Source organism: Caloenas nicobarica, chromosome 3 (assembly GCF_036013445.1).
Source record: "Caloenas nicobarica isolate bCalNic1 chromosome 3, bCalNic1.hap1, whole genome shotgun sequence".
Classification (NCBI taxonomy): Eukaryota; Metazoa; Chordata; class Aves; order Columbiformes; family Columbidae; genus Caloenas; species Caloenas nicobarica.
The window spans coordinates 121,150,884-121,165,598 of record NC_088247.1 but is presented as its reverse complement, the minus strand read 5'-3'; the positions used below and the strand labels follow the sequence as shown (position 1 = coordinate 121,165,598).

Here is a 14,715-nt window from a genome sequence, read left to right as displayed (position 1 = left end):
ACTTGCCGTCTGACCTGTGTGTGACACATTCTACAATCAGCGTCATCGTCATCATTCAGGTATAAATTACCAACTTCAAAAAGGCAAAATAACCAAGATCCAGCTTCAAGGGAGGAGTTCAGCTGCCACCAGAATGAAAAAGTGAACCAACGCCTCTCGCTTGGGAGCCTCCAGCTGCCACTGCAATAATTGTTCTTCTGCACAAGTGGTACCTCGGTTTTGCTGCTTGGACTGCAGTAATATCCCAGTGCTGCCTCCTCTGTTACATCTCCCCCAGCCTGGGCTGCTTTCCAGGACTTTTTTTAATCTATTTTTTTTTTTTATTGATACTGCAGGGTTCATCTTAATACATTTATTTTGCAGAACATTCGTACTGACATCGGTCAGATTTGCTGTTTAGCCTCTCGGGATAGAAGGTACAACATGAGTTTTAGTCTGCTGGCAAAATATGTTCCTAGAAGTAAATTGGGGGACTAGATATTTGAAATATTACTTTAAAAGAATACCTGAAGCAGATTTCCATTATACTTCTAAAATAGTAGTTTTTAAATAGGTAAGAAAAAAGTGTGATAGTTACTGTGTGTGTGGGCAGGGGCCAAAGCCGGGCAGCGTTAATGTGTGGCTCACGGATGTGAGGTCGCTCCGGTTCCTCTTTTCTAAAACCATTGTGCAAGGTGTAGGATTTTCACAAGTGTTGTCAGGCGGAAATCCGCCAACCATGTGGCATATGACTAGCTGAATACCACCCAAAATACCAAGTTGAACTGCTGGACTGTTGCAATAGAACCCGTTTTATTGTCTCGTGGTAGAAACCCAAACCAGCAGCAGCAGGATGACACAGTATTTAAATTCAAAGTCATTGTTCCTGGTCGAATCCTTATTTCTGATGCCTTAGCAATGTGACAGAGGACACTGGAAAAGGGGGAAGAGTCTTCTACCCAGATTTTTTCCCCCTCAGTCTCCTTGTGAAGCATTAGATGGATAAGCAAAAAGTCACTAGTTTTAATCTGGTGAATGCTCCCATTAAGGCTCTGGCAGTAGGCCAAGTGTCAGATTTGTGCAATCCTTTGTGATGGTTTTGTTTGGAATAGAGTCTGCCCCATACCTGCTCTTAGGAAAAGCAATTTAGACTCAGCCTTAGCGCCCAAGCGCCGGCTTTGATGCGGATGCTGCGGTGCCCCAGTGGTGCCAAACCTCAACGTCTGCCTAGCCCGGTCACCTCAAAGGGAAGAGAAACCGCAACACGCCGGAGCCCCCAGGAGTGGTGATGAGCCCAGCGGAAAAGACAAGAATAGTTACTTTGGAGAACGTCAAGAATCCCGCTTCCCGCAGAGAAGGGAAGTGCCCGGCGCGACAGGGAAGCGCGACCGCTTTGACTAAGCAGCCGCAGCACCTCCGTGCGCCGCTCACGCCAACTTTTACTGCTTTACGAGCAAACCGCGCCGTTGCCAAACCCATGAAATCTGTACCCAGTTCCCTCGGCCTCTGCTCCCCCTTGCAGAGGCAGCGACACGGTCGCAGACGTTCCTACCCTGCGTCCGAACTACCCGCAAGCACACAAATCCACAAGAATACAGAACGTGCACTTTAATTCCACTCTCTCCTGCCTCTTCCCAACCACCAGCTGATTTGGGAGAGAAGAACTGCTGGAGGTGAGGGGAGCAGGAAAGACACACACAAAATCCCAAAGGGTACGACGGAACATGAGTCAATACTGCTAGAAATAATTAAATCCAATATAGGTTTATGTTCTAAAGCATTTGAATCTAAAATAAATGCACAACTGAGAGTAAGTTGCTGCTTTGACCCCCACACAGACAAGCCCTGGGCTGTGGGAACCTGTCGGTACCAAAAATGGGGAAAAACGAGCCGCTTCTGGTATGCGGAAAGCGCAGAGCAGAACTGCAGGGCTGCGTGTTCTGTGCTGCTCTGCCTGGATTGATGACCGAGATGTCACGCAGGTTTGCCTCGTCCTGAGAGCTGTTTCCACGCTCCTTTAAGAGCGCAACACGGAAAATAATGTGAAGGGCAGACAGCGAATTTGCAAAGGCACTGATATCATCGGCAATTAGTCAAAGGGAATTACACCAAGGGAAAACAGATCTGGGAAAGTGAAAGGTGCCACGCAGATATTTACTTCTACGAGTTCCAAGAACGAGCTGGTTTAGGTCCCAAAGCGCAGGATTTACCTGCACAGAAAGAACATCAGGAACGAGTACTTAACAAACCCCCCAAATCAGCTGCACAGGGATGTGCAAAACTCGCTCGTGGGCTCCTCCTGCACAAGCCAAACCCTGTAGTGACAGCCGCACTCTCTCCTGCCCGACACCTGCTACCAGGCATCGGAAAATTAAAGCAGAATTTTCTAACTAAGAATTGTGCCATTATTGCCATGTCTTCACTTGCATTTCCACTCAGACACTCCTCAACTGCTGCAGCCATGGCTTCAGACAATAGCGATTCATTCTAGAGCTCATTTTTTCTTGTTGTTTAAACTCACAAATTATTAGCTGCAAGATCAGATAAAAAAGCAAAGAATATTCTCCCCCACAACGCTCATAACAAGAGCTGCCTTAAAAAAAAAAAAAAAAAAAAAAGCTGGATGAAACAAACATTAGAATAACGCCAGCACAGCATGTTGGTAGAATAACCATCCTTGTACCGAATAATATGTTTTTTTAACTGTGTCGCTTCTGACCGTGATTTACTCTCACAACCAGCCGATAAGACGCGGTTTGATGGCCCCGGTGCTGAACGTATCGTACCCGAGGGCTTCAGGAGCAGCACAGTTCTGTTTACATGAAGAATCGTTGGGGAGAAATTCCATCTACAGGGCATCACCCCAACTTGAAAGCAGGAGCGAGAATCCTTCCTGACGAGTCCAAAACGCTCTTAATTTCCTGTCTCTTCCACTAAAGCAAGTCAGGATCTGTTGAAAAACGGTGGCTTCAGGGCAATTCCCAGAACCTGCCGGGGCAGGAAGGTGTCCAGTCAGACCAGGACGGCAGCACAACCAACCTGGGGGTTTCCAGCCCCCCAGGATGCGACGGGAGCGTCTGGGCTGCCGTGAAAGTTTCCAGTCACCAGCGGTTACGAAACACAGGGAAAAAAAAAAATCAATAGCGGCAAAAGTGGAGCAGACAACAGAGCTCTACGCCTTGTGCAATCTGCTGACTTCCCTTCTGTTGGCATCCTGAGCCGAACCCGCTGCAGAGTGCATCTTTAAACGCAACACTACGAACACTGAGAAAGTCTCCTGTTATTTTTTTTCCCCCTAAAGCGCACAAAAGTCTGGCTGCTCAGCTCGCAGGAGCACGTCTGGCACGCAAGGCCTCGTGTTCCCACAGAAGAGCCCAATACAAAACCCTCCCCGTCTAAGGAAATGCGCCCCGAACGCTCCACGTTAGGGGAATAAACCATTTGTGCAACGCCGCGGTCGCGCCCGGTGCCTCCAGACCTGCCCCGCGATGCTCAGGCGGGCGCGAAGCCACCGGGGACCTCGGGGCGACACCGGCCGAGCGGCTGAGCCTTCAAACAACCAAATCCCACCCGGTTGCCGCTCCGGCGGGGGGAACGCGGAGGGTTCCAGGGGAGCGGCAGCTCCACAGCCCGGAGCGGGTCCCGGGGGCGGGTCCCGGCGGCCCCGCCCGTCCCGGGGCTACAAGAGGCGGCGGTGGCGGCCGCAGGTCCCGGCGGGAGCGGCGGCGAGAGCGGGTAGGAGAGGGGACGGGAGGGGGCTGCGGTTTGGGGGACTCGCTCACCCGGCCCCCGTTGGGTGCTCGGGGGGCCGCGGGTGCCGGGGTCCCGGTCCGGGGGGTCGCTGCGGTCCCTTCTCTTCAGTTAAACGCGCCAGTCCAAGGCTGGCGGGCGGTACGAGGGAGCGTGGTAAGACCAGGCTGCTCACCTGCAGTTTTCATGCAATAAATACGGAGCGGAGGCGTCGGGAAAGCGGTGATGGGCAGAGAGGAGCTGGGCAGAGACCTCCAGCCACGGGGTGGCCCCCACTGTGAGCCACGCACGGGCACTCACCCCTCCTGCCTCCTACCAGCCTCCCGGATCCATCTTCAAAGCAAAATTACTCCTTTTCCTTCCTCCAAAAGGCAAAACTAGAGTAAACAGCCACTGGTAAATCCCTGGCAGAGAGCAAAGCGCCAAGGGATGGTGGCACGGAGCTCCTGCCGCGTTACGCTGGAACACGCTGCTGCAGCGGCCGCAGGGGATTCAGACAGGTCGGACTCACCTGCTGCTCGTGCACCAGGGATAGAGACGTAAAACCCGAGTCGCCAGCCGCGGTTTCGAAAGTGCATCTCGGGTTATACAAAGGAAAGATGCTGTTGCGAAGGCTGCTGGGGACCTGCCTGGGCTGGGGGGGACGAATGGAAAAAAAAAAAATAGGAAAATCATTCAAACTACAGGAAAATCAGAAAAACACAGACTACTGAAAAATCGTTCATCTACAATGATCTGAACTGAATAGCACTTGCTTTCAAATAATTCTCCAACACCATCTTGTAGCATTGCCTCTTGGAAATAATAACGGAGCAAGACATTTTTAAATGTAGATAAAAGTGAATTCATAGGTACAACTAATTAAACAATTCCTGTCCTTGCAAGTAAACTAGGATTCTTTTTTAAGGGTACTTATTAACATAGAGCACGTTATAATGATGGATTTTTCCATTTGCTTTCTCCAGGATGAAGACCCTTATTGGAAGCTTTCCTTTCTACTTCATTTCTTTCTTACTCAGCAGAGCAAATGGATTCCCAGCTCTGAGAACAGCCACAGCCTCTGTCTCCCCCTTCTACACCTACTGCTATTTAAACCTCTCTTCTGTAGCAGAGGCACGAGCTCCAAAAACGGCCAGAGCTCTCAATTTCTCACATAACCTCATCAAGAAAATAACCAAGAGAGACTTGGAAGGTTTCGATGCGCTGGAAGTTTTAGACCTTTCCCACAATCAGATTCAGGACATTGAGCCTGGCGCGCTGGAGCGTCTGCCCAGCCTCCTGTCTGTGAATTTATCATTTAACGACAAGAACCTTCCCGCACCGGCTCTGCCGCCCCACCTGAAGCTCTTCCCCGCTCGCGAGGCCTCAGAGGTTTTGCAGCTCCATAAGGATTTTGACAGACCCTCGGAGGCTGCTCTGGAGCCTCCTGCACCCGCCGAGGAGTGGCAGCGCTCGGTGGGTCCGTCTGTCCCGAAAACCCTTCCCGCGAGGCTCAGACGGAGCACGGGGAACGTTCCCCCCGGAGCAGAGGAGAACGTGACGCTGTCTCCAAAGGCGGCTCCCTGCGGAGCGCCGGTGAGCGGGAGGCTGGACCTGTCGCACCGCCCGCTCTCCGAGGACGAGCTGATGGCGAAGCTGGATGAGGATCGCTGCCTGGCCCAGCTGGAGAGCATCCTGGAGCTCGACGTGAGTCACAGCGGCCTGCAAACGGATCTTCTGTCGCTGTTCTCCCTGTTTTTGCCGATGAAAAACGTGCAGTCCATTGACGCCAGTTACAACAAATTAACAATTAACATTCTAGACGCTTCGTCGTTCTGTAAGTTCCCTTCCAGCAAGCTTTTGTTTTTAAATATCAGCAACAACCCCATCAACAGCTTGGATACGCTGTGTGTCCCTTCGACCATCAAGGTAATTGATTTGTCCTTCACCAACATAAGCCAAATACCCCGAAATTTTGCTAAAAAAATGATTAACTTGGAACAGATGTACGCTCAGGGAAACCACTTCATCTACACCGTGCGTCCAGAAATCCCCAACGCGCCTCCAAACTACCCCCCGGGAACCATACACATTAATGCCATTTCATTTGTGAGGAACCAGGCCGGGACACCCATCGAAAGCCTCCCCAAGGGGGTAAAACACCTGCAAATGTCCAACTGCTCCATCGTGGAGCTGCCGGAATGGTTCGCCGGCACAATGGAAGAATTATTATTCTTGGATCTCAGCAGCAACCGCATTTCTGTGCTCCCTGAGTTACCCACCTCCCTGCGGCACCTCGACATAAGCAACAGCGATATTAAAATAATACCCCCTGGTTTTAAATCTGCCGCCAACTTAACGATATTTAATGTTCAAAATAATAAAATCATGGATATGCATCCCGAGTATTTCCCGTTAACTTTAACAAAATGCGATATTAGTAAAAACAAGTTGACCGTGTTGTCATTAACGGACGCCCTGGAGAAACTTGAATACCTGAACGTTTCTGGGAACCTCATCAGCAGAGTGGAGCCCACCAGCCGCCTTTCTGCCCTCGCCAACCTGGACAGCAGCCACAACCTCATTTCAGAGCTCCCCGACCACTTTGGGGAATCCCTTCCCGCGCTGAAATACTTCAATTTATCGGGGAACAAGATCTCCTTCCTCCAGCGCGGCTCGCTCCCGGCCTCTCTGCTCGAGTTGGACATCAGCGACAACGCCATCACCACCATCGTGGAGGACACTTTCGGCCCGTTAATGAGCCTGAGCGTTTTGACCGTCCAAGGCAAACACTTCTTTTGCAACTGCGACCTGTACTGGTTTGTGAACGTCTACATGCGCCGGCCCGGCCTGCGGATAAATGGCCGCGGAGCGCTGCGGTGCAGCTTTCCCCCGCGGAGAAGGGGCTGGCTGGTGGAGCGCAGCGACCTGACGCTGCTGCGCTGCTCCCTGGGCATCCAGATGGGCATCACGGCGTGCGCGGCCGCGCTGCTGGCGCTGCTGCTCGCCGCGCTGTGCTGGCGCTTCCACGGGCTCTGGTACATCCGCATGGGCTGGTACTGGTGCATGGCGAAGCGCCGACAGTACGAGAAGCGGCCGGAGAACAAGCTCTTCGACGCCTTCGTTTCGTACAGCGAGCAAGACGCCGACTGGACCAAGGAGTATCTGCTGGAGAAACTGGAAGCTGATGGATTCAGGATATGTTACCACGAGAGGGATTTCAAACCGGGCCACCCTGTACTCGGGAACATTTTTTACTGCATAGAGAACAGCCATAAAGTGCTTTTTGTTCTCTCTCCCAGCTTTGTGAACAGCTGCTGGTGTCAGTACGAGCTGTATTTTGCCGAGCACCGGGTCCTGAACGAAAATCAGGATTCCCTCATCATGATCGTGCTGGAAGAGCTCCCGCCCAACAGCGTGCCGCAGAAGTTCAGCAAGCTCAGGAAGCTGCTCCAGAGGAAAACCTACCTAAAGTGGAGCCCCCAGGAACACAAACAGAAAATGTTCTGGCGCCAGCTAGAAGCCGTCTTGAAAACAACCAACGAGCCGCTGGTGAGAGCGGAGAACGGATCCGCTCGGGACGCGTACGAGATGGAGTGAGGGACAGGAGCGTGCAAAGGTTGCGCTCGGAAAGTCCGCGGTCAAATAAAAGCGTTTCTGTGCTTACCTGCTGCAAGGGCTGTTGTGTGCCATGGGGGGTGACCGGACCCGCCTGTCGCCTGCGCGTTATTCCGTCTGATAAATAATCCGTTATCCGAAGGGCTGGGCCCCCAGCACTGATAAACAGCGTTTTTCTTCCTGGGTGCGTGATTTTCTGCAGCTATTTCTTAGAACGCTGTGGATGTCACCTGAAAGGAAGAACAGCTCAGGTCACACCGTGTGTCCTGACTCTCTGTCCGAGGTGATTGCAGCGAAAAGCGCTGTCGCTCCAAGGTTAGCGTGTAGCTCAGATTCTGGTTCTGGTGTACGCGTAAGAAAAACACAACCTACAACAATACCCAGGTTTGGTGAGAAAAGATTAAAGACCGACTTGCTGAAGTCATCTGAGGGATGCAATTGCAAATCCACGTGGCCACATCGTTTGGTTTAAGTAACTGGTGGAGGAAATCGGACTCAAATCTTTCCTAATTGCAGATTAAACTAAACAACTAGACAATAAAGAGCCAGCTGGCTTTGTCAGCCTCTAATGTTAAATAATCGGAGTGGGTTTTATACATCACATAAAGGCAGTAAGACCCCCTCCTACCCCAAAGCCGCGCCCTTCTCGCTGCGCTCCCACGCAAATGCTCAAAGCAAATTACTTTTGTGAACAAGGTGCGAGGGATTTAATCCTCTCTCATGTGATGAAACTCAAGCGATCCAGACCAAAGGCACAGCGGGAGTCGTACATACACACAGCAAACCCCCAAACTACAACTACTTGATGTTAAAACCAGTTTTAACGCACATCCGCCCATCCCTCAACCTCACGGCCGCTGTTGGGTCCTGCCCCACAGCGCCTCCCATTGGAACTGTAATTACTGCCCAGAACATCCAGTTTGAGACAAAATGTCAGGTTCCCACGTATTTTTCCTTCCAAATTAGAACCATGTTATTCATTTACAGAGGAAAAACATCTGGGCAGAGAAAAAAAGACTTGTGGAAATAATTTCAGTTATACATTTGTATTAGAAAGTTGTTCACATCCATTTTATTGCAAGAAAGCGGTCTTGAATTATTCAAAATTAATTAAAATTCAGAGTGTTAAACAAAGAACAGCGTTCATCATGTAATAGTCTTCCAGGAAAATCTCGAAAATAGTTTAATTAACAAACAGCCTAAACTGACAACAACTCGCACACGGCAATTACGTGAATGGGGTTTGTTTCTGAAAGGAGAATTCCTCTTTCCATCACAGAAATTTTGCTAAAGATGTGGCGTTTCCTGGAACGAGGCACCACAGGAGCTGGAAGGTGATCGCCTGGTTTGAAAAGATCTGGCCACTCAAAGCAATAATTGGCAGGAATTTCAACGCCTCCGTTTCATAAGGAATTCCCACAACACACGACACGACACAAACGGTCGGGTTTATAAAAAAATATTTAACTTGTGTTATTTGCTCATGGTGTAGACCAACAGATAAAGTTCGTAAGTAAACGGGTTATTAATCTTTAAATCAAACTGATGTTAGACTTCTTAAGAAAAGCTCAAAACCTTGTAACCGTCTTGTTAGGCGGTCATTCTGTGTTTAAAAATGTGACGGCTGTCAGTTCTACCTGTCAGGAATGTCACAGCCGAACCCCCCATCCTGCTTTATACAAAGTCATACAGAGAAAAGCAACCAGGGACGCTCCTCTTTGCGTAACAGTTCACCAATTAGAGAATTCCAGAGGTGACCATGCCACTAATAGTGTATCGGTGCTATAATATTGCAATATTCATCGTTATCCTCAAGTACAACCTACAACTAGGTATTGCACAGTTATTTCTACCAGATGTAAAATACTTCTCCAAATACATTCTTTTTGGATGTATAACGCCATCGATCCTTAAGTGCACAATGGAAATTCACACATTTACTTCAGAGGCTCATGTGCCACAACACTTCTCAGAAGTGGCAACATAACACTGTTCGTAAAACGCTTTGTCCGGCTTAGGAAGCCAGGACTGAAATCCTCAACTTCAGCTGAAGTTCATGGAAATGGTGCCATTTACCTCAACGGAACCAGGATTCCACCCTGCAAATAAAAAGGACTTTCGTTATTACTGGCGCTTGCTGTAACAAACTACCATCGATTCTTTCAACCTTCTGCAATCAAAGAGTTTAAACTTCAGCATTGTAATACCAACCACTCTCCTAAATCTTCCTTCTCGGAAATATGGCAAATATGCAATTTAACAGGTAATACTTCTGGCAGAACCTCGGATCGTTCTCCGAGATACTCTGCCTCATAGTGCTTACTGGTTTTTACTTGTCCAGCAGCAAAATTTGGCAACAAAAACATCCTCACATAACAATTCTAAATACAAACCTAAAAATACCGCCCTTTCTGACCGGCCGCAGAAATTCAAGAAAGCGTCAGGGAAGTAATATCCCAGCGTTCATTTCAAATGCAGATAGCCGGATATTGACCTTAGCGGCATTTTTTAAACCGGCGGCAGTTCCGTATCCCCGAGTTCAGAGTTCTTAACGAAAGAAGGGGACCCGCTGGAGCAGCCAGAGCAGAGTTCTCTGCCCCGGTCACACGGAGGGCACCGGGATCTGCTTGGTGGGCGCGCCGTGGCGGTCCCGGCCCAGGTCGCTGGTGGTGTGATAGTGCATGGCGATGTAGGACTTGGCAAAGCCGAAGGTGGAGTTCACGGGCTGCAGGCTGTTCGGGGTGCTGACCTCCTGCGAAGGGCTGCTGTTGTAGATGCTGTAATAGGGCTCGATGCGGGTGTTCATGGGGGTCGAGCTGCTCTGCGCGTAGTGCTGGTGCCCCACGGACGCCTTGGGGCTCAACACGCTCTCCTTGGAGTGACTTGGGCCACAGCCTTGGTCCACCAGCTTCTTCTGAGGTTTTGGAGACAACATGTAAGCTGAATTGGTCTCGTGGTGGGACGACTTGTTCCTGTTGACCTCCAAGCTGCCTTTGCCCATGGCCCGCAGCCTCGTCTTCTGCTTGCAGCAGAAAAAGACGAGGGCCAGGTACTGCAGGCACCAGAGGACCCGTCTCCGAAGTCCGGCACTGTTGCGGGAATATATAAAAGGATTTAACCCGGATTTGAAAAATATGAGGGTAAACCCACACAGCTCGAACTGGTAGAGAACAAAGCCGCCGCTGCTGGAAAGCACGTCCTGCACCAAGGAGATGCCCAGGGGCAGGCAGCAAACCAGGACGGAGAGCACGATGACGACGCAGGTCAGCACGGCCCTGGAGTCCTTGCCCGTGGACAGGTTGACGGCCGACACGAGCTGGAGCTGGCCGGCGGCCGGCGCCTGGCCGAGGGGCTTGGCGTGGCCGTGCTGCGGCTTGCCGCAGCTCTGGTTCCTGTACAGGGCGGGCACGGCGAAGGGCTGCGGTCTGCAGGCGTCCACGGCCACCACGGGCGGGCACCTCCTCGCCCGGGCGTTCCTGCGCAGGGCCTGGGCGATCATGACGTAGGAGACGGACACCACGGCGACGCAGCAGATGAAGTCGGTGACGTAGAGGTAGAGGATGATCTTCCCCTCGCCGCCGGCGAAGCTGGACATGGGCAGGCAGAGGCGGGAGCTGCGGGTCTCGAGGGTGGCCAAGGTGGCCAGCGTGAAGCTGGTGGCCCAGAGCAGCAGGGTGAGCAGCAGGGTGCAGGGGAAGGAGGCGGCGCGGTGCGGCTGCCTCCCCAGCACCATGCGCAGCCGGTGCAGGGCGATGACCGCCACCGTCTTGAGCGACATGATGATGAAGCCGGAGCTGGTGAGGTGGAAGGTGAAGCAGAAGGCGCCCGGGATGTCGCGGGCCGAGCCGAAGAAGAGGATGAAGGCGAACATGGGGGCGGCCACCCCGCAGATGAAGAGGTCGCAGAAGGAGAGGTTGAGGATCATGAAGTCGAAGTCGGTCCTGAATTTCCTGAGGGCCGGGTCGAAGAAGGACAGGAGCACGATGAGGTTGCCGTAGGAGCCCAGGCAGAAGACGGGCGCCAGCAGGGAGGCGCAGGCCGCCACGGTGGCTCCGTGCGTCCCCGCCCGCAGCTCCGCGCTGCCGTTCCCGCCCGGCGGCAGCAGCGACGGCCCGGGGGGCTCCTCCTCGCCCCCCGCCGGCAGCCGCCCCGCCGCCTCCATCCCCGCCCGCTCAGCGCGGCCGCGGCCGGGGCGGGCCCAGCCGGCGGCGGGCAGCACGTACGGGCCCGCGGGGCTGCCCCGCCTGGCGCCGCCCGCCGGCCCGGCCCGCTGCGCTGCGCTCCGCCGCGATCCGCTCCGCTGCGGGCTGCGGGCGGGCCGGCCAAACCCGGGCCGGCGGATCAAACCCGGGCCGACGGATCAAACCCGGGCCGCCGGATCAAACCCGGGCCGACGGATCAAACCCGGGCCGGCGGATCAAACCCGGGCCGGCGGATCAAACCCGGGCCGGCGGCTGCGCTGCGGCAGGGACGGGGCTGCAGCCCCCGCGCACCCCGGGAGCGCTGGTGCGGCCGCCGGGCAAGAGCTGCCCGGGGAAACGGCGTGTGCAAGGACACACGGACAGCGCGGACGGACACACGGCACTGAGACCTCGGTAAGGACACACGGACAGACACACGGCACTGAGACCTCGGTAAGGACACACGGACAGACACACGGCACTGAGACCTCGGTAAGGACACACGGACAGTGCGGACAGACACACGGCACTGAGACCTCGGTAAGGACACAGGGACAGTGCGGACAGACACACGGCACTGGGACCTCGGTAAGACACACGGACAGACACACAGCACTGGGACCTCGGTAAGACACGCGGACAGACACACGGCACTGAGACCCCCGGTAAGGACACACGGACAGTGCGGACAGACACACGGCACTGAGACCCCCGGTAAGGACACACGGACAGCGCAGACAGACACACGGCACTGAGAACCCTGGTAAGGACGCACGGACAGACACATGGCACTGAGACCCCCGGTAAGGACACACGGCCAGCGCGGACAGACACACGGCACTGAGACCCCTGGTAAGTACACACGGACAGCACGGAGAGACACACAGCACTGAGACCCCTGGGCAAGGACACACGGACAGCGCAGACAGACACACGGCACTGAGACCCTCGGCAAAGACACACGGCCAGCGCAGACAGACACACGACACTGAGGCCCTCAGCAAGGACACACGGACAGCATGGACAGACACCCGGCACTGAGACCCCTGGCACAGCTGCCGCCAGGGCTGCACCTACGTGTCCAGGGTGGCAATTAGCGGTTGCACAAACCGCGACCGACAATGGCAAACCCCGATTTGCAGTTGCACGAACCCCCATTTGCTGCTGCACTGACCTGCACTGTGCAAAGCGCTGGAGCAGCACAGGCTTTGGGTTTAATCCGTTTTTTCCTATAGTTTCTACCATTTCTCTCCATATGGAGAGGTACCAAATCAACAGCTGGGCACTCAGGGCTTTGAGGTCCCTCCGTGTTACACCAACAAAACACCTGCCCCAAGCCAAAACCTGATGATCATCAGCAGAGTTTTGCACGCTGCATCTTCCCCTGCTTGCACTTCGGCATTGCTTTCCCCTGCAAAGCCTTTTCGGTTTGCTTGTCCGCACCCAGCAGCGCAGGAGCGAGGGGATGAGCCAAGACAATACAGATCGCCATGGGAACACGAAACCTGCACAGTCCCTTTGGCACAGCACCTGCCCCTGTTCAAAATAACAGCCCAAGTCTGGGGCAGGGAGAAGAGCGGGGGAAGAAATTAGTCGCAGTTTTGTAAAGCAAGAATCACAACCGCAACAACTTCTGCAGCACGAGGCCCTAGGATATTAACTCTTTGCAGCACTCTCAAGCCTTTCCTTTAATTAATTAAAAAACCCAGCGCTCTGTAGTACTATCAAGCTTCTCAAATATTGTTCAGACTTGGAGTTCCTACTGCATAAGGAGAAATTGTGTTCCCAAGATGTTTTTCTACAACAGTGTCAAGTTTTGATGATATTTACCACAAGAAACTGGAAATTCCTTTTAATTGTGGGAACTTGCCCCCGTCTCAGCCTAAGAACAGTACCTTTTAGTTAACAAAACAGTTGTAGGGGAAAGATGCTGGAATAATCAAAGGGGAAATTAACCCAGAAAAATAGAAATAAAAGCCAGGAGAGAATAAGTAAAAGCTTTTAACTGATACTCGTAAGAGTCCTTTCTGGGTGAATTCAGTTAAGCTTCTACCTGGGCTTATTGCTGATCTCACTACACTTATTGCTAAAACAGATTTATTTGGTTTACTGCTGTTTTTCCTGAGGATGTCAATCAGAAATGACTGCGCCTCGTGTTTCCCAGTAACCCTCACTGTTCCCCAAGGGAGGCGGGTGCCCGGCTCCACCTCCAGCAGCATCTACTCAGGTAATTTATACAAAAAACCCGCAGCAGTGATGGCGTTAAGAGCCCAGGCAGAAAAAGCAGGCTGAACTTGCCCAAGCCTCCCGTGGAAACAGGCATTTAATCTGGAATTAGAAAAGGAGCATGGCCAGGAAGGCTCCCTTGGCCGAGCCTGCCTGGGCAGGACGCAGCCAGCTCCTCTGAGCACTGCGCTCGCATCCAGCAGAAATCAAAGAGAATTTTGCTAATCTTGGTATGCAACAGTCTAAGCTTTTCTCGATGCTGTGATAACTCTTGGTGCAAGATGGCTTTACTCAGAGTACTAACCTTTTTTTCCACTGATTTTCCCTTCTAAATCTCTTAATAGCTCTGAGAAGTACCTGTTGACCAAGAGAGAGAAAAAACCCTGAGTGCAAACCAGTTACACTTTGCTTGTAATGCACGTGCATTGCCTTAAACAGCTTAGTAATATTCTTCATCTTCCACACAGTTTCTTCTGTCTCCCGTTCTTGCAGCAGACTGTGGAATTACTGCTGCCCCGGGTTCCTCGCTGGATTGACCACCAAAAACCCCTTCCCTGGAGCAGCGTTACCTGAAGTTTGGATCAGGTTTGGGTGAAATTCCCTCCTCGTACTGGGAATCTGGTTCTCCAGCAGCAACGGGACTGTACAGCAAGCACTTTGTGATGGGGAGATGCACACAAGTTGCCTTCAAAGTTACGGCACAATGCTGGCGAGAATATAAAACAAATTAATTGGCAATTCACAGCAGGGTTACAATTAAAATCTTGCAAGGAAAACAGCCAGCAAAACTTTTTACTGATTAGTAAGGGGTTTTTCCCCCCCTTTTCCATCTTACCAGATTATTGCGTTTTTCATAGCAGAGGGGAAAAGGAAGCTGGAGTCTCTGCTGCAGGATTCCAAGAAGTCTGAGCCTGAAGGGAGTGCAGGATGTTGGCAATGCCTGGCTGAAAAATGAACAGGAGACATCATCCGTGTGTCCAGA

The 14,715-nt window shown here is 52.4% G+C and overlaps 2 protein-coding genes across 2 annotated transcripts; one reads left to right on the top strand and one right to left on the bottom strand.

The window, feature by feature from the left end:
* The first annotated feature begins 4,677 nt into the window (after positions 1–4,677).
* Positions 4,678–7,308, top strand: LOC135987354 (toll-like receptor 2). Its single transcript, XM_065632198.1, has one exon. The coding sequence runs from the start codon at positions 4,696–4,698 to the stop codon at positions 7,306–7,308; it is 2,613 nt and encodes an 870-aa protein (XP_065488270.1). The 5' UTR covers positions 4,678–4,695.
* Positions 7,309–9,724: 2,416 nt separating this feature from the next.
* GPR75 (G protein-coupled receptor 75) lies at positions 9,725–11,488 on the bottom strand. The gene has a single exon (XM_065632363.1). The coding sequence runs from the start codon at positions 11,486–11,488 to the stop codon at positions 9,929–9,931; it is 1,560 nt and encodes a 519-aa protein (XP_065488435.1). The 3' UTR covers positions 9,725–9,928.
* Between the last annotated feature and the right edge of the window lie 3,227 nt (positions 11,489–14,715).